General features: G+C 34.2%; 1 protein-coding gene across 18 annotated transcripts in view; it reads right to left on the reverse strand.

The window, feature by feature from the left end:
• SSBP2 (single stranded DNA binding protein 2) overlaps window positions 1–21,280 on the reverse strand; it is a 329,776-nt gene that overhangs the window by 221,034 nt on the left and 87,462 nt on the right. For 14 of the 18 annotated variants that reach the window (XM_082378337.1, XM_082378330.1, XM_082378344.1 and 11 more), the window contains one exon: window positions 16,836–16,920. The exons of the other annotated variants lie outside the window; for them this stretch is intronic. In XM_082378337.1, the coding sequence (XP_082234463.1) occupies window positions 16,836–16,920 (85 nt within the window). The remainder of the gene's footprint in view (window positions 1–16,835; window positions 16,921–21,280) is intronic. 18 annotated transcript variants of the gene reach the window in all.

Consider the following 21,280-nt stretch of genomic DNA (forward strand, 5'->3'; position numbering starts at 1 on the left):
CACAGGCTCCAGATGCGCAGGCTCAGTAGTTGCGGCTCACGGGCCCAGTTGCTCCGCGGCATGTGGGATCCTCCCAGACCAGGGCTCAAACCTGTGTCCCCTGCACTAGCAGGCAGACTCTCAACCACTGCGCCACCAGGGAAGCCCCTATGATTCTTAATAACTAAAATTGTAACTCCTGTGCCACCAAAAATACAAAGAAATCTGACTCTGCCTTTATTCTCCAGACATATGTGATGCCAAGCAATAACCTGATATTACCAGCACTGCTCTTATTCTTCTGAGGAGAGTAACAGTCTTAGAAAGTCCAGAACCCCACAGCAGGGTTGGCATTTGGGAATGTATAACAAAGAGAGTACTTAATGCCTGATACCTGAAGTTTAGCCTCTGCCAGTGGGACCATTCTCAGGAGGGAGGGAAAAATGAAGAATGCCCACCTCTTTTTTCCCAGGCCCGAAATTGTAGGCTAATGATGTTAGCCAATCACAAGCCCCTTACATCACTAGTTAAAGGTTCAATGGTGAATCTCATCACATCATTTTTACTTTCTTCAGGACTGAAAGGGGCAAGTTTCTATTTTTTCCTCTATTCTTCAATGGAAAAACTCTTTAACAAGAACAAGCACACTTTCTAAACCAAAGGACCTTTGCACAGGGATTTTGAAAATATGTGTTTTATTGTCTAACTTCTGGAAGAAGTCAGAGATCCTCACAGCTTTGTGCTTAGAAACAACAGGCAGTAGTCACAGTCTGTTGATACTAAGGGGAAAGAGAGGAAGAGAAGGAGGGAGGGGAGGAGAGGGAGAGGGAGAGTGAGGCAGAGGGAGAGAGAGAAAGGGGTAGGGAGGGAGGGAGGGAGGGAGGGAGGAGGAGACAGAGTGGGGAAGTCAAGTCTGAGAATGTCTGCCTCAGGAGAGGATTTTTACCAAGGACAAAAGCCTTTGCACATGCTGCTCCCTCTGTCTGGAACAACCTTCTTTCAATTAATTTTTCACTCAACTCATTCCAAAACTCTCTGTCAAAATTCAGCTAGACATCTCTGCTTTTCAACAGTCATCAAATACATGATGGGCCCACTCTACTCTGGCATTATAATAGGTAGTGGGGATACAGAGGGGGTTATGGCCTCAATTTTTCTGCACTCATGACGAAGCCTAACAAATTCCAATCTCCTCCTCCACCTGGAAGCCTTCTCTCACTTGTGAAGGCTAAGTTTAAAGCCCACAGCCTGAATGTTTCCATAGTATTCTGGGTTTATTTTTCTGTCAGAGATCATTTTATTATAATCATCTGTTGACCTATCTCTTCTATTAGACAGAAGCTCTGTAAGGGCTGGGACTGTTTTACTTCTATCCCTTCAAGACCTAGACTTTTGTTTGGCAAGGTCAATAAATATATTTTTAATTAAAGAAGGAACAAAATAAAAAAAGAGTGGTTTGAGACGGTCTAACTGCCTTTTTAAAAGTAAAAGAAGATGCAGATTAGGTACTAGAAATAAATCACACATAGTAATAATTTTAGATATTTCTATCTGTGAATCACAAATAATGCATATCATACACTATAAAGCTCTACAAAGTTAAAGATCCTGCACATATCTTAATTAAAAAATAAAATTCACACCAACGTTTCATAATACCTCTGGCATTGTTATAAATAATTCAGAATCACAGGAAAAGACTGTAAGGATCAGCTGAGTACATGAGAGAAACAGGAAAAAGGAGGGAAAAAACAAATAATTTGGTAATCAAAAATTTTTAAAGGAAAAACTAAATTCCTTACAAATTATTTTGCCTATTTTTCTTACTATAGCAACAAAACAGTACAGTAGAATAGATATTAAAGTAGCACAGAAAGGCAATTCTTTCCTTTAGGAATGCTTTCCTTATAACTCTTCATATCTGATTACCTTTGACTGAATATGCTATAAATATTGAAGAATAAAAATATCACTATTTAGAGTATACATTTTTTAAATACAAAAGCAAAGGCATTACCCTATTGCCCAATCTATCTATACAATTGACCACATGCAAATGAAACACTTAGGTCAGTTGTTTTAAACCATCTCTGGATAGCAGTGAAAAATAGTAAGCTAAATTAAAGTAGTCTTTATGGATATATTAGACGTTTATTTCATTAACAGATAAATCCTGATCTTGGAAAAATCAACCATTATATATTTCTATATATATTAAGGCCTTTGTTGGTAATTTCCATAGACCCAATTTAATAAAATGATCATATATATAATATATATTCATTTTTTCAAAGGGTATCTGCATTTATAATGTGAGCTAATGCTGTAACAGAAATCAATCTGGCAGGATTAGAAACAGAGTGGGGAGGCAGGTGTGGCCAGAAAAGAGCAATAGGAGGAATCCTTCTGGTTGTGTACCTTGACTGTGGTGGTGGATACATAACCTACAAATGATAAATGTCACACAAAACTAGAAACACATACACACACATACAAATGAGTACAAGTAAAACTGGGGAAATCTGAATTAGATTGGTGGATTCTGTCAAGACGTTGGAACCAAGAGGCTAGAGGACAGCACCCAGAACACAGAGAAGTACTCCCAGTGAGGGACTAGGCCCTGATCAAGGTACTGGTTACAGGTGTTCTGCTGGATATCAAACCTAGTTACTGTACTAGCGTTTTGTTTTGCAAGATGTTACCCTCAGGGGAAACTAAATAAAGGGTACATGGGATCTCTCTGTACTATTCCTTACAACTGCCTGTGAATCTATAATTATCTCAAAATAAAGAGTTTAATTTAAAAAACTCAATCTGGCACAATCCACCCAATTTTCACAACACTTCACATCCCAACAAGAGATATACTCACTCCCTCCCCCTTAATCCCCAGAGTCTCTTCATAATTACAGCATTAGTTCAAAGTCCAGGATCTAATCATCTAAGTCAGGTCAAGATGCAAATGATGATCTTGGGTACTGCATCTTGAATACAATTCTTCGCAATACAAAGACCTGTGAACTGAAGAGACAAGTTATCTACCTCCCACACATCCAAAATACTTAGTTTTCCAGGATACAATAATCACAACAGATACTTCCATCCAAAAAGGTGCAGGTGGGGGTAGGGTCTAGGAGGCATATAAATGTCACGGGTCTATAATAATTCTAATATCCAGCAGGGCACATGTAACCAGTACCTTGATCAGGCCCCAGTCCTACTCAGTGGGAGTATTTCTCTGTGTTCTGGGTTCTGCCCTCTTGGTTCCACCATCTCAATCATGTTTCCTTTTCCATAAAAAAGAAGCCCGTGTTTGTAACTGAAAACTTTTCTCAGCTTTTTTCCTGCCTACAGAGATCCACAGGTCTCTTCATTTTGTGTTGTTTCATTCCAAGTCCAGGCTGATATAATTGTTTTTAAAATTTTACAGGTTTCTTTTGTATCAATTTATGAATCCATTCATTCAGGCAAAAGCCACGCCCACAGATCTCTTTAAAATAAGTCCTTCTCAACCCTGGGCAATCTATGAGGCTGCTGTGGGACAAAGCCCTTCGATTCTTAGAAGCCCTTTTGTTTAACAGAGAGGAACTAGAAGGCACGTCCTTAAGATAGTTGGAGAGCTTTCTGTGTGTCTGAAAGAGTCCATGAGGACCACCTCAAATCTTTCTGAGATCTTAAAAAAGATTTTATAGTTGCACCTTAGTTTCATTTTTGCCTGGAGTCCACATTTTCCTAACTTTATTCTGGATTGATCTTTGTTCTGAAGCCCTTTCTTACTTTGAGAATCCTTTGCAGGCTGGAAAAACTGTCCTGGACCCTTTATATTTCCTCCAAATTCTGCTTAAAACAAGAATTCCTTTTTTAGCTCATCTCTCTCCATCCATATCTCATGAGATATACCTAAAAGAAATGGCTGACAACACTTTAGACATTCTGCCTGGAAATCTCCATTGCCAGATCTATCAGTTAAGTATATTTTCTCGTTTCCATGCTACCCTGAGTGACAGTTTTGCTAAACTTTCTGCCACTAGATAATAAAGGCCTTCTTATTTCCAGCTTCAAATAATATTGTCATCACTTTCTTTCAAGCCCTCACCAGCCATCACCATGAATCCCTTCCAGGTTTCATGAATAGTCTTCTCCACCCACCAGCTGGTCCCATGTACATTTAGTTTATGTTACAGCAGCACCCCACTTCCAGATAGCAAATTATGTTCTGATTATCTATCGCTGTATAACAAACCAAACTTAGCCGAAAGTAGCCGAAAAAATAATAACCCTTTTATTTTGCTCGGGCGTTCTGTAGTTCAGGACTTTGGACAGTGAATAGCACAAATGGCTATCTCTTCTGACTCCATGATATCTGGACCTCAGTTGTGAAGATCCAAACAGCTAAAATTAAACTCTATTAGCTAAATGTCTATAGAAATAAACATGGTACATTAGCTTGCATAATCTTGCTTATATTTTTTTTAAGCAGGATAAGCTCAATTTGGCCACAAGGCTACCATGAGTTCAATTCCAGGTAAAATGGCAACAAAGGCCTTAAAAATTAAATGTTTTGATTATAATACAAAACAAAATAAATCTTAACTGCTTTAAAATTTAAATATTTCATACAGATAGGCACTGATGATCAGATCTTTTTAATGACATCATTGATCATGTAATGTGTTATAAGACACACTGTATTTTCCACTGAAAATTAAAATATTACCTGAGAAATCTAATAGCAACTATTCGAAGTTCTCAATATGATAAAAATTTACTTTTAATATTCTGCACCAGTTTAATTAAACAGCATTTTTTCTTCCACTTAAAATGAAGTAAAGAGATATCAAGAACTCATGAGATAATAAATTATTTTTAATAAATCTGATTAATGTTTACCTATATATTTAAATTGAAGAGTTATTTTTTTTCATTAGATCACTAGTCTAATATAGAAATTAATCTCTGACTTTCAGAACTTTCCTAAATATGAAGGTCTTGTTTCTGATTCTTACTCTCTTTCTCTCTGGTTCATTACATAGAACTAAACTTTTACAATTTTATTTTATTAAGTAGAAGTTATATTCTTATTCTTTATTTTATAAGCTGATCCTCAGGATGATTCATTTAAAAAAAAAAAACTCCTCCTTTTTAAATAAAAATTACAGAAATAAAAACCCTAAACTGAATTACTGTTTACCCTCCTGAATTTGTTTTAACTCTGATTAAATGCATTGACTCTCCCCAACAGAAAGACGGTTCTTATGTTCTTATTCTTGACAGCACCACTGTAGTAAAATAAGTATCTACCTACTTATATTTACTAAAGGAAAAAAATGCACAATTTTTTCTCTACAAATATTTAATGACAAGATCTATTATTCACTCTTTAGATTTCTAACTTCCATTATTAGTAAAAATAAGGTTTTACAGAAATCACAGTTGAACTGAAAAAAAAAAAAAAACCCTAAATTTCTTTTTTTAATCTAAATTAATCAACCCTAGTTCCCTAAGCACCTCCCTTTATTGCTAGTGTAGTCTTCTGATATGAGTAAGGAAAGCATTGGGTGCTGTTTGTTCCTGACAGGTAGTAACAGCCCATGAGATCTACACACACAATTACAGAAAACTATATATAATTATCACTTCTTAAAATTCCTAAAATAAGGGGAAAAAATCCTTCTGGCTCTTTTTTATTTCAAAGAAAATTACTGAGATAATTTTTTCCTGTTTCAATCTTATTACTTCAACTCCATGAAAATTTTTTTAAAAAGAAGAAGAAAGGGAAAGTATTTTAATCAAATAATCTAAGTGAGAAGCAAATCAGGTAGAGCACTGACAGGCAATCTCATATTTTATTTTATCTTTGTACAGAGTTGATGAACCATATTATATAAGTTACAGGTGTACAACTTGGCCATAAAAAAGAATGAAATTTTGCCATCTGCAACAACCTGGATGGACTTGGAGGGTATTATGTTAAGTGAAATAAGTCAGACAGAGAAAGACAAATACTTCATGATATCACATATGTGGAATCTAAAAAATAAGGCAATCTCGTATTTTAAATCCATAAAGTGAACAATTTACTAACACTGGAGTAGTTAGGAAGGTCCTCGCTAATGAGGCAGAATTTGACTTGTATCCTGAATGACAGGAGAGCTTGCAAAGGCAGAAGCAAGGGTAAGACGAAGGCCTACCTTTTCCCACTGATGGAAACTGTTAAAGTTGATTACTATTTAATAGAATTTAAATTTGGAAAAGGAGACTGAGAATTTATTCAGATAGTATCTGGAAAACTGATCTGAGCAAGTAGGTCCCTGAGCAAAGGCACCAATCATTTTTGTTCTAGAAATGAACATCTCTCAGATAAGACAGAGGAACTCAGTAGATGCTCCAACTGGATGCACAACTTTGACATAAGAAAATATAGGAGCTGGCTAAAGGCAACTGAAGGGAGCTAGTAATAAAAGGCAGAAAGCTTCCCTCACAGTAACACCTGATGTTAAACCTCATTAGCGCTGAAGAAACTAAGCCCAAACATTCATTAAGAACACAAAAGCTTAGTTACTCTCAAAGGTAGAATTAGCCTGAAAGTCCCAGCAAGTGGACAGGTGATGGAAAACTAAGCATTAAAAGGTAGTGGAAGAGCCAGGAGGAGAACCTTTGAGTGTCAGCTAGGAAAGTGCCCTCCTTATTTATTTTGCCCTCTCAGAGAGACCACTTGGAAAGTGAGAGGCTTCCAAGGATACCACGAGTTCTAAAGAACTGGGCAGTGGTGCCAGCTCAATCTTTTCTTGGTTTGAACTTGAAGAAGCATGAGCTCTCATCCAGTCAAGAGAGGAGAATAATTCCCAAATAAGAAACTTAAAATACCCCTACGCACTTCACTCTCCCAACAACCCCTTGAAAAAAAAAAAAAAAGAAAAAAATTAAAATAAATAAATAAATAATCAATCAGGAATGTGGACATGGAGGTAAAACCAGGGAAGTTCCATTTATATTTCAAATAAAAACTTGTGGAGATTCCTAAGTCTCTGCAAACTCCCAGTGTTTGTTTAGTTACTTCCTGTATGTCTCTGTAGCGAATGAAATGAAAATTCTAGACATAAAGAAAGGACTAGGCACTGTGGGAGAAAAAAAATTGACAAAGGAAAATGGTAAGAAAAAGTCAAAGGTTATAGTCATGGTTTGGAAAAGATAGAAGGGTATGCAGGTAGGTGGCCTGTGATGGAACAGGTCTCCAGATTTAAGTTACAGAAAGCTCCCAATGTTCTTTCACGAGGATACTCCAGGTTAGAGCAAAAAAGAAGTTAGTCTGGTTATGTGGTTACGTGTTGATGAAAGTGCATATAGAAATTATGCTCATAATTTCTAATACACATTAAATTAAGATATACTATTGTAAGCAATACAGAAGTAATTTTGTGATAGCTAAAAACATTCCATTTCCTTTCTGTATTTGGGCTTTTGTCCATACCATAATAAAAAGTTATAACTTCAGCTCTGAAATATTTTTCTTCATTTTCTCTTTTCATATCTCTCTAAAGGCTAACAAAGGATGATGATCAGGAAGAGGGATAAGATAAGGTGATAAACAGGATAAGGTAATAATCAAAGGAAAGCAAGAAGAAATATTGACTGGATCACATATAATGTTCCCATGGAAGTGGGGGCACATAGTTTAGAAACCACATGCCTGAAGAATGTACATTCTTTCATCAAATATTGAGTACCAATTAAGTACAAGCCGCTAGACTACCAAGTTGAACATGATGGATTTTTATAGTCTTCATGTATGCTCACCTCCTTTAGGTATGTGAATTTTTACACTGCTCTTTATTTAACAGGCAAGTCAATACATGCTTGCTAAAACAAAGTTTCAACAAAGAAGGAAGGCTAATATATTGAGATTTCCCTACCTATTAATCTAAGTTTCAAAAACTTCTGGAAGAAGCCATGGATCATTTAAGTCCACTTAGCTTTCCTACAAATTTGAATCTACTCTCCCCCCAATCCAATTCATGACTGCTTTCTAAAATAAAATTGTGGCCTATAAAAATCATTCAGGCACTGACATAGCTGGAGTCTCAAGTCTTGCTTCAAAAACCATAAACAGCTTTTGAATATCTTAGGAACTCAAGATAGTACCTTAACACCAAACACATTTTATTAGTTGCCCTAGGATACAGAGTTCACATTGGACGCATCCAGAAATAGTGAACAGATTCGGTAAATTTACTGGGATATGGAACACACCACTCATGCCATCTAAGCCAGACTAGCTAGTGTGATAAGTATTTACCTCTCATTGTATCATATTTTTCCCTATCTTAATGCTAGTCCCTTCCTTTCTATCACTCCTAAATGTATTTCTTTCCAAATTTCTATCCCCAGGCCTCTGTTCTTATTTTACCCCTATTCCCTCATTAATTTAACTCACTTTTATAGCTGAACTGTCTTTCCTCCTTCCAAATTCCAGATTTCTGCTAAAAGTATCACAAGTCTCAGTTCATTAGTCATGTTAACTACAAATTATTTTAAAAATTTCTCTCTTCCTCAGTGCTTACAACTAGACAATCCCATCTTTTTAATTCTTCATTTTCATTCTTAATTTTCCATTTCATTTGTCACCATGCTAATTCAAGGGCTTCTCAGCTCACATCAAGACTATTAGGATAGCCTCCTCACAGTCTTTATCTTTAGCCCTTTTCCCTTCTTCAGCTCCTCTTACACAATGCCCTCAGATTAATTGTCCTAAAACAGAATTCACTATTTTTTGAATATGCTTGAAAAAAAGACTCTCGAGTGCAGACAGAACAAAGCTTTCATCCAGTATAGTTGAAAAAGTACTCAATGAAAATTTGGAAAGCCTGAGTTTTCCAGGCTAAACCTCACTCAGTTTTTAAACAATGGCATATCATATCCTTCATGTCTCTGAGTACCAAGTTTCTTACCTAGTAAAATAACTAGGTCAGCCCAAATAAGCAGTTTTCAAACTTTTTAAAAGTTTTTGGATTGTTTTGGATTCTGACACTGTGAATATATAAAAGAGATTAAAAAAAAAAAAGAAGGTTGCTTATTCAAGAGTTTTACCAAGAACCCTTGGGAGAGAGTTCTTGAACCCTGCAGGGGTAGAAGGGAGACAGATGCAGAAATAGCTGTTGTAATGCTGTTGGAACATGATGAAGATGGGAACTGAGGTACCTGCACTGTGATCAGAGAGGAGAAGACACGTGTAAGAAATGTTTAGGCAATGGAATTGACTGGTTTTGATGACCACTTGGCGATAACAAGGGAGATTAAAAGAGGATTCATTTATGGCAGAGGTAACTCGTTAAATCGAGTTTCCATTTAATAAGAAAGAGAAAATAGAAGGAACTGGGAAAGAGTAAAAACTGAGCTGCTCTGGTTAAAAACAGAAGGAAGCCAAGGGCCTTCTGGTAGGATTCTCTCCCTCTCACTCCTAGGCACCATATGGGCCTTCCACTGCACCTCAAGATTCCAGGGAACTCAGCATGAAACCACTGAAAAGGATGATTTCACAGTTGCCTTACAGTTTTAAAATGCTACCATCTGTTAGCTAAGCATTGATCCTGTGTTTGATTTTTCTACTCTGGTCAAACAGCTCTTCTTACCATTCCTTAAACATAGTCTACATTGCTCCAACATCAGCCAGTTTTGAAAAATCTCCAAAGTAAATTCATGAATTTCATATCTCTAATAGAAAGTTAGAAATGCATGTTATTTTTGAAAGTATATTTCTGTTGTTTATGTTATGATGCTATTGACAACATAATCACAGGCAGTGCAACGTCTGCATCAAAAATAGTAAATTAAGGCCTTTCCATCTTCATCTTTCCACATTCACCAGAAATTAGACTTTAATAAAAATGAATACATCAGTGGGAGGAAAGGGGCTTAAGATGAAGTTTCATGAAAATACATACTTTGAAATATAAATAAGGTCAGACCTGTTCTGTTTCTTTATCTCTTTTCCATATTAGCTTCTTCATTTATTTCTTTATGAATTTCATAATGTCTATATAATGCAGTAAATTACTGTAAAAGATTTTTAAGTAAAGTAGAATTCTTTCACAATGCTTTGTAGTTTCCTTCATCGTCTCCCTTTGTTCATGTTTCGCATCGAATGACTGAAATAACATATTCCCTACAAGAAATCTCAGGATCAAAAGAAATAGGGAAAATAGCTAAGAGTTATTAGCAGTACTTAGATGCCACCCAGAAGCCATCCTAGGCCGAAGGACAAGTTGATAAGACACACATCTCACAGGTAAAGTGGTGAATGTACTTGTTCAAATCAACACAACTTGCACAAAAACAAAACAAAATAAACAACTTACCTTACTCTATAAGGAATATAAGGTGGTTTACACTGTTTATATATGGCAAAAGAAATTAAATTGGATCCTACAGGAAATGAAAACAAGGGTAGAAATAATATGGCAGATAAGAATAAGGCGAAAAATGAATCTCATTACAGTGGTCCCTAGGTATCCACAGGGGAGTGGTTCCAGGATCCCCGCAGATAGCAAAATCCGCAGATGCTCAAGTCCCTCACATAAAATGGCATAGTACAGTTAGCTCTCTGTATCCACAGATGTGGAACCTGCAGATACGGAGAGCCAACTGTATGTCCCTACCTGTTGAGCTGAACAACAGCCTATACAGTACTGACTGACAAATGTTAATATATACCTACGATAGTTTTTATCATCTTAATGAATTTTAAATATAACTTTATTTGTTCCTAGCCTATTAAGAACTCTAGTTTACATAGACTGTTTAGGAGAATTATGGCCCAATGTGAAACTATTCATTCATTTGAGCATTTACTAATTATGTCTCTATATGCCAAAAATTAAATATATATCAAAAGTTATGTGTACTTACTCTCCATATTCTTACCTATCTCTTTCCATATTCTTACATATCTATAAATTTTGACTGGTCTAGCAATATAATGCTATCTCTACATGTACTTTACTATTTGATATTTCAGACTGCTTGAGGAAAGATCTCTTTTGCTAGATGATAAGCCCATAAGCATAGGGACTATATCTGTTTTGTTCACCACTACATTCCCTAGAGCCAGGCCTCCCAAGATAGAAAGCCTCTGCTACCTGCTTTGATTCACTTATGTCTTTACAAGTTGCTGTTTTATCTAAATTTGTTTTAAAATACAAAGTGAATAAAAGTAGTATTAAATTACCTTCCTGCAACTACATATTCAGTTATACTAAAATAAGAAATGATAAACACCTATTAGGTAATATTTTATTTAATCATTCATTTATGTAAACACCAAACATAATTTGAACATCTCATGTCAGGCACCCTGCCAGGTAAAGAGCATGAAAAAGATAAATAAGACAAAGTCTATTCCTTGAAGAGGCTCACAAATTATTAGCGAAAACATTCTATTACAAAAATCTAATATATAGGGATATTCAGGATATACACAGAGGATGTTACAGGATAATGGCAAAGAACGCACCTAACTCTGCAGTAGTTTCTACACAAGTATTGATATTTTCCTAAATAATATGAAATTATCTGTAAAAAAAATTCTTCATAACGTATGAATGAAAATTCTTCTCATATTATTTTATTTACATAATATATGTGTGTTTATATCATTTTTTAAAAAGCATCCCATCACTACAAACCTGTAACATAATCCTTTCCAAATGTTACAAACACTGTTTTAGGCAAGAATACAAAAACCAGCCACATGTTATCAACAATTATGACTCAAGCCTATCACTCTACCTGAACATCTGAATGATGTGAAACATTTCCAGCTTCCCAACTAACAGACTACTTCATTCTGTTAACATTTATTTAACATCTATTATTTGACAGACTCTGGGGAAGAACAGGTCTGATCTTCCCTGCTCTCAAGAGCTCACTGTAATAATGTTATTTCCATTACCATCACACTGCTAAAGCAATAATTTATTTTGACTCTATCTTTGCTTTAGGACAATTAAGGAATCTTCTCTTCATACCAGAGAACTAAAATTATAATCACTGTATATGTTTTTCATTAAAAGTTTAGTAGTATATGTTGATATTTTTGCTAAATATTTTGGAAATAAATGAAATCAGAAATAAATTATTAAATAAAACAACTCATGTTAAGCTGTAACAGGAAAAAAACCCAGTAAACATTAACTAGCTCCACATAAAAGCATTGCCTGTGATTTCAGAGTAAAATAAAAACAACAGTAATAGGGAGAAAAGGAAAGCTAGTCCAATAAACTTTACAAGCTAGCAGGTATTATTTCTAATCACTTGAAATGGTTTACTTTTTAATGATAATATTGTAATATATAATAATAGTTTTATAATTTAGATGAACCTGGTTTTCACTCAGGATAAAAATAACAGGGCCAAGCTAGGTATCCCCCAGCCATATAGCAAAATAATTATCTTATAGTAAAATCTCACTCTTTTCTTATAAAATAAATTCTTAATTACTAAATTTTCCTCCGTCATTCCTTATCTTATTCTCTACTCCCCTCTAGAAAATCAACAGGTAGACGTACTTCATAGAGTCTGTCATAGCAGAGAAGAAACAAACACAGATTTGTTTGGAGACCATCCCTAGATTTTCTGCCATCAGTTCTTAAGGATGAACCATAACAATGCCTGGAAACACATTAGAACTGACTGTGCATATTCTTTTTCTAAAGTTAATTATTGTAACTGTTTTAAAATCTTGTTATTTTAGAATAAAAACATACAGAAAGCCATACAAAATAAATTTGCGGCATTATGAAATTTTATAAAGCAAACATATCATTATTGTAAAGTAACCACCACTGTGGTCAGGAAAAAAAGAACTTTGCCAGCCATCTCAGAAGCCACGGCCATGAGCCCCATCCCAATCATAACCTCTTCCTATCTCTCATAAGGAACCATTATCCTGACATGTACAGTAATCATTTCCTTGTGATTTTTTATAGCTTTGTCATCCAAAAATGCATCCCTACATACTATTAATTGCTGATTTCTAAAGGTATAATTATTTTACATTTGGTGCTCCATACGGATGTTAAATAGTTAATATATTTTAAAATATAAATGCAAAGATCAAAATCATCTTAAATGTTTCCTCTCTTTTTTTCTTTTTCTCACAATAAATATGAACAGGGTGATTTTTTGAGGAAAAAGATATTAATTAATGCTGCATCTATAATTATTTGGCAAATAAAATAATATGGTGACTAAAATCCATATTCTAAAAAGGCAATGATTAGAAAACAAACCAAAAAAAATTAAAAACCAAAAGCCAAAAATGTTTCTGGGATAATTATTACCAAAAAAGTTATTAGAAATTATAGAATGGCTCAAAATTACATCTATTCAGTTTATATATCTCTCTTTTAGTATGCACATTTACCAAAAAAAGTCTTTCATGAGCAGTGCTAAATATGCTTATGAATATAACATGGTTACATGAAAACATAAGACCACCTAAAATTTAAATTTTATTTTACTAAGATTTTTATTTTCTAATTTTAGAAGAAAGATTAGAACTCACTGTAAGGTGAAATTTAATCTGCTTTAAAGTAACTTTCCTGTATATAAAGTTAACTACAGATATTTGGAAAATACAGAACTATATAGATAAAAATAAAATCATGCATAATCCCAGTATCAAAAGACAATCACTTTTAACATTTTAGCCTATTTTTTAATTAAAAGGATTATTCATAATTTACCTCATTATGCCTCCACTATTTCTTTTTTAAATAAATGGTTCTGAAGAACTTAGGGGCAGGACAGGAATAAAGACGCAGACGTAGAGAATAGACTTGAGGACACGGGGAGGGGGAAGGGTAAGCTGGGATGAAGTGAGAGAGTGGCATGGACATATATACACTACCAAATGTAAAACAGATAGCTAGTGGGAAGCAGCCGCATAGCACAGGGAGATCAGCTCGGTGCTTTGTGACCACCTAGAGGGGTGGGATAGGGAGGGTGGGAGGGAGGTGCAAGAGGGAAGAGATATGGGAACATATGTATATGTATAGCTGATTCACTTTGCTATAAAGCAGAAACTAACAAACCATTGTAAAGCAATTATACTCCAATAAAGGTATTTAAAAATGTATACATATATATATATATATATATGTATAACTGAATCACTTTGCTCTATAGCAGAAATTAACACATTGCACATCAACTATACTTCAATAAAATAAATTTTAAAAAATAAAATAAAGAAAAAAAAGTAGTTTATCTTTCATTATCCATTCAATCTCATAGATAAGTGAAGACTAGAAAATAATGAGACTACTTTTTAAACATATCAGAATTTATGCATGCAAGTATTTTTTTACTCTGAAGATGCAGCTAATAAAGAAAATATTTTTCAGAATGCTTCCTTGAGAACTACCTTGAAATTCAGTAGGTATACATACTAATCACTATCTTAGAAATGGTTCCCAATGGACTCTAATATAGCAATATTACGTGACAGAATTTTACCAAACTTATTGTTTGTTCCTGTTTCCTATTTTCTTCCCTGAATCTTTCAAACTTCTATATCTATACATTAAACATGAATTATGTTGATCATTTTTAGAAACTGTCTACTATTAAGAATTCAGGAAATCCTACCCATGAAAATTACCATAAAAGTTTGCTACAGAAAACAATTGCATTTCTAAAAATCCAATTGCAATATAAGATTCTGTAAGTCAAACTCTTATCTTTTCAGGAACCTCCATTTGAAAAAATTTAGAGATGTATTACCATTAAAAATAAATTGACTTAAAGGTATAATAAAAATGCCACCTAAGAAATCAAATCTCTTAAAACTAATATTTAAGGTAAAATTATGAAACATCTGATAAAACATGTGCTAATTCATAACAAATTGTAAAATCCAAATACTGACTTTTTTCTAAACTACATTTTCTTAGGACCAAATTACATTTTAAGGGGTTATTCTTCCTATAAAATCTAATTTCACTCCTACCTCTGGTCAATGCTCATTTTCAAAAACCTTGAAATATTTAAGAGGGTTTCTAAAGCTAATTAAGTGTGAGTACTCTCTGAAATACCAAAAGCACCTTATGGATGCACAATGATTACGATTACGATGATGATGACGGCTATGACAACAATGATGATTTATCTATGCTTCTAAGAAGGAGATACTAAATTAGTTCAGTGTTCCCTATAAGATCTCCATGGTGAACAGAAGGCTGCATCTTTCTATACTATGGAATTTTGAAAAAGTACTTATATAATTAATTTCTTAAGATGTAGATCCACAAACATTGTACGTCCTTTACAGCAGACCACTGATACTATCTAATGCCATCTAGTTGTCAAAATTAGTGGTTATTTAAAAAATTTTTCCCATTACTGGCAGGCCAAACCTAGGCACTTCTTTCTTGATGTAAGAGACGGATGAGATGAGTATCTCACTCTAGCCAGAATCCTTACACTCTTCACGGTTGGGTCTCTGCTTTACTTTACAGCCATTACCCAAAGGTGAAAAAGAAGGAGATTGTTCAAATAAATGCCGTGTCCTGGGCCCTGCCTTATCTGCCTTTTCTGTACTTTTTCTTTATATGCAGCAGCATCCCTTTCACTCACCTTGTCCCCAAGAGCTAGTGTTTAGCACATAGCAAGCTTTATGAGTACAATCAATATCTGATGAAGTAATCACAAGCAGTCTCACTTTAATCAGTTTAGTATACGTTTAAAGTATTACACAGTCCCTGCAAGATGCCCAAGATTTTCACTTCTCTTAAGTCTGCATACTCTTCCTTGTGCTGTGTTTGGGGTTATAATTCTTCTGGCTAGTTCCACTCTTCAGACTAAGGCTGAGGTATTTCCTTTGGAAGAACAAGTTCTTTTTCCCTTTTGAGCCACGGTTCTGGTTTTAAAGGCTGTTTACACAGAATGATGCCTCCCTTCTACCAACTAAACATGTATCCCTCTGGTAAAGTTTCAGGTACTTAAAATCGATATTTCCTCAGGCTCCAGGCCCAACTCCACTTGTTCCACACCAAGGAAACTGGTTTTCCTCCACCCCAAACTCAATCTGCATGTCTTTTATGGTCAGTTCTGCAAACACAGTGTTTTCCCAGCCCCTTCAAAACACAGTCTCCTCATTCTTAAATGTTATTTTTCCCTAAAGAAAACCTACTCCCCCCCCAACTTTTTTTTTTTTTACAATTCTACTTCCTGATGCCATCAACTCTCTAAAATCACATTTACAGTTCTTCTAAAAAAAATACATCACCTAGCCAAGGATAGGCCACTGCTCTTCCTTAAGAATTAAAAAAAAAATTCACATTTTCATTTTTGCCCAGACTCTTTTGCTCTCTTATCTTGTATTTCCTTTAATTTACAATAAATTTATTTATGGAACTGAATTCAGTGAAGGGGATATTTAGCCTTATGATGTGTAACTAAAAGCTGCAAAAGAGAATAATGTAATATTTCTATGTATTTTTAAAATGCTATATGCAGAAGAGGAACTTTTCACTTATAGAATTCTTATGATGAATTTTATGGAATAATTACTACTTAATTTTTATAAATCTGCAACTTCACAAATCAGGCACACTTAAAGATAAGAAACACCTTTAACATCCTGGAGTTAGGACTACTCTCTTATCCTAAGTTTCTTCAACAAGACTCACAAACCCGTTTGTATTTCACTTTTAAAGTGATGAGCCTACTTCCCAAGACAAAAAGAATAATTTCTTAAGTACCAAAGGGAAAACATGGATGGTCCAATGCATTTTTCAAGAACAGTGGTTAAGAAGAAAACTGACAATATAACTTAGTAAAATTATATAGTAACTTACATAATCATGGAAGGCTTTTGCTTCACTTGAATGTTCACATGTTTCCCGTCTTTCTGGAGCTGCACAGTAGAGATCCCAAAATACACTAAAAAAGTAATTATGGTAACATTAAGAAAATCATATAATGTCAAATGAGAGATCACAATTCCAAAAATTAGAAGACAAATGTTCTTCACACAAAATGTGTTTTCTTCTTCAGGACAAATATTTATTTGAAAGATTTAATTACAGACAAGGCTCGTCATGTAATAATAGGGTATAACCTAGCCATTGTTTAGAAATGCTAAGGTTTTTCCAAAATGAAAATTTAATTTAAAAAAATTTAGACTGTCATTCTTAACTGTCTATTTACATGACTTAAACACATGATTGAAATAATTATAATACTTTCCACAACTTCCCCATGAAGAATGAAAAGTTTTTAAAAATACCAAGTTAATCATTAAGGAATTAAAGTAACTTTACTTATAAAAGTGGAATTAATTTTTTCAAGATAATTTTGTTGTCCAATCCCCAGGCCGATACCCTATCCTGACCGTTAAGTCACACCTGTCAAATAAATATATTTTCTTAAAATATCCTCTGGTTTTCCCTTGTAATTACAAAGAAAGGTTAGTAATTTTGAAAATTAAAAAATTCACACTAACTTTCTTTTTTTCTTCCTACTCAAGAACAATGGGAAAAAGCAAGACGGAACTGGTTGAGAAAAAATAATTATACTGCTTACAAAACATATGGCCCCAGTCATCCTCCCATTTATAAAATTAACAATGAACAAGAGCATGGGATTAAAATTCAGGAAAGCAAATGGCTGAAAGTACTGGCAATAAACAAAGGTAATTTTACTAATCAACAAGTATTTTTTATTATACATTTCCCACTCTATAGAATTGGAAAGTAGGCTAAGCCAAATGGTTAACAGCACAAGTTTTGGAATAGGACATATTTGAGACAAAAGCTGGCCCTGCCGTTTACTAGCTCTTTTTTTAAAAATCTTTATTGGAGTATAATTGCTTCACAATGTTGTGTTAAGTTTCTGCTGTACAACAAAGTGAATCAGCTATATGTATACATATATCCCCATAATCCCCTCCCTCTTGAGACTCCCGCCCACTACTAGCTCAATTTGTTTAAACAGATAGGAATTTCCTCCTCTATACAATGGGGTTGCTGAGAAAATTAAATTATACAAAATAAACACAGGGTCTTATAGTAAGCGTATTATTAATAATATCATCAACACTATAATTAGCTTGCACAAAAGCTTAAAATGCATACATATTGTTAAGGCAGGTCATTCGGCTGAGGGCACAGTTAACAATGGTACAATAAAACTTGGTAAATCAAACTGGTCCCTTTGTTTTGACCCTTGAAGTCTCATTTAACCTGGGTCTCTCTCCTCAGTTAGGATAAAACATTCTGTATGCCTTATAACACAATTAATTCAGTAAAAATAAGATTACCCTTAGAGGTGAAAAATATGAAAGATTAAGTACTGGCATTTATTTCCTTTTAAATTTCTACAATAAGCAAGAAATACAAAGCAAACAATAAAGACCAAGTTAATTTAAATAAACTTCAATTCCTTTAGGAGAGTGAAAGCAGTTAAAAGTTGTACCTGACCTCCCTCTATCCCTTTTGGGACAAAAAGTATAAGAATTATACACAGACAAGGATACAGCTTAAAGTTTTCCACCTGGATCAGGTGTGTTATGAATTACAGTATACTGCAATTATTCTCATTTTCATGTTCTTAAGGAACTTCAATGCTCTTAAAACCAAAATTTTATAATGGTTGTCTTTAAATTGTGTTTAGTTTAATCACAGAATATTATATGCAATATTATGACAATGTTTCTCTTTATGGATTTAATAGGAGGTCAAAAATTTGCAAGAGTCAGATTAAGGATAATAAACCAAATTACTAAAGCAGATAACTTTATATATGGTATTTCTAACAATCCTACATTACCTATACATTTTTTCCTTGAATAAAGGTAAAGAAATATATCCTTTTAAACTCATTTATCCAAGGGAGAAATACACAGTTCTACAATAATAGAGACATCAATACTCTACTCTCAATAACGGACAGAACAAGCAGACAGAACACAAGCAAGGAAATAAAGGGCTTAAATGGCACAATAAACCAACTACATCTAATAGACATACACAGAACACTCTAACCAACAAAAAGCATACACGTTCTTCTAAAGTTCACATGGGATGATTTCCCAGGATAGATCACATGTTAGGGCACAAATTAAGTCTCAATAGACTTAAAAAGATAGATATCATACAAGGTATGTTCTCTGACCACAATGGGATAAAGTTAGAAATCAGTAACAGAAGGAAAATGGAAAAATTCACAAATTTGTGGAAATTAAACAACACACTCCCATGGGTCAAAGAAGAAATCAGAAGGAAAGAAGCTAGCAGAAGGAAATAATAAAGATTAACGCAGAGATAAATGAAATAAAGAATTAAAAAAAAGAAAATTATTAAACCAAAAGCTGGTTCTTTGAAAAGATCAACGAACTTGACAAACCATTAGCTAACAGACTAAGAAAAAAGAAAGAAGACTCTAATTATTAAAGATTCCACAAAAAACTGTTAGAACTAATAAATGAATTCAGTAAAGTTACAGGATAAAAAAATCAATATACAAAAGTCTGTTGTAATTTGTGATGTTTGTTTTTGTGAATCTACACTAACAATTAACCATTAGATATAGAAATTAAGAAACAAACCCATTTACAAATACATCCAAAAGAAAAAACTACCTAGGAATATATTTAGCCATGGAGGTGAAAGAGCGATACATTGAAAACTATAAGACATTGATGAAAGAAATTGAAGAAGAAATTAAAAAAATAGAAAGATATTCCATGCCACGGATTGGAAGAATTAATATTGTTAAAATGTCCACACTACCCAAAGCAATCTACAGATTCAATTCAATCCCTATCAAAATTCTAACGGCATTTTTCACAGGAAAAATAACCTTAAACTTTGTATGGAACCACAAAAGACCCTGAATAGCTGAAGCAATCTTGAGAAAGAATAATAAAGCTGGAGACTTCCCAATTTCAAACTATACTATAAAGTTATAGTAATCAACAAATACAGACTTCCTCTCTCTACAACCTGACATGCTGGAGGCCCAGGAGCTTTTCAATTTCTCTAATCCAAAGCTTGAATCCAAAATACTATCCTTGAAATGTGGTGGATTGATATTCATGAATAATGTTTTAGATTTACAGTCTCTTTATTCCTAAGCAGAAACAAGTGAAAAATCTCTATTTTACAAATGAAGAAGATAGAGACTAAATACAGAGAAGCAAAACTTGCACAGTATTGAAATCTTTGTTCTTGTATCATTTATTATTATTAAAAATTTCCCCACCTAAGTTAAAAGAAAACACAGGATTCCCAGGTTGAGGATCTCATCCAAATACTTTTTCCTTCTATCCTGAGAATGAGAGTCAAAGTGACTAGCTAGCTTTCAATATCTCTAGGGAACATAGAAAGCAAAATGGTTGTCAGAGAAGTCTACGAGGGTGGGTAAACATGCCAGATGTGTCCCAGAAGATGGGATGCTAACGTAATTATATAACCTTCATGCCACTGGCAAGATCTAGAATTCCATGAAAATAAAAATTAAAAGAAGAAGCAAAAAAAAACCCTGGGGAAGACATTTTTTTCTGAGGATCAAGTCATGTTGTTATAAGTTCAAGTCTTAAAATAACTAAGGAAGTTATTTCTTGTTGACTGTCCCAAAAATACATTATCAATTAATGTTAGTTACTCTTAACCTATATTGAAGAAAACTGTCCATTCGTAACACTACAGAGGGTAGTGAAATGTACATGTACCTGCTCATCACCTTAGAACTTCCACATACATGTACTTGTATCATTCCTTAGCACTGCTTAATACTTTCTAAAATGTAAGCATTAAATTTTGCCCCACTATCATAAAATTCTCACATAATCCTGGATTAGTAACAAATTCATATTTTAAAGTATCATCAAAATAGCTTACATTTAATAAGTATGTGCTAAATTCAAGCATCATATACTAAACATTTTTCATCATTTAATCCTCCTATTATTTTCCCATTTTATAGATAAGGGAACTGAGGCTTCGAAAGGTTAAATAATTTACCTAAGGGCCACACAAGTGGCACACAAGTGGCCACACAAGTGCCACACAAATGGCAGAGCTGGGCTCGAACTTTTTATCTTACATTGTTTTGCCTCTAATGTGCGTGTGGTATTAAAAATTCTTATTTCAAAGATGCCTTATATTCTGATGATGGGCAGGTTTATACAGCTCTGGCAGTGTGAGCACCATCAGCTGTTCCAAGAGTGTGGTAGATAGAGACCTGTCCTGGATAAGACAGCAAACACTTTGTTACCCTACCTTCTACCTTGTACTCCAAC

The sequence above is a fragment of the Balaenoptera borealis genome (assembly GCF_965194805.1).
Source record: "Balaenoptera borealis genome assembly, chromosome: 2".
Taxonomy (NCBI): domain Eukaryota; kingdom Metazoa; phylum Chordata; class Mammalia; order Artiodactyla; family Balaenopteridae; genus Balaenoptera; species Balaenoptera borealis.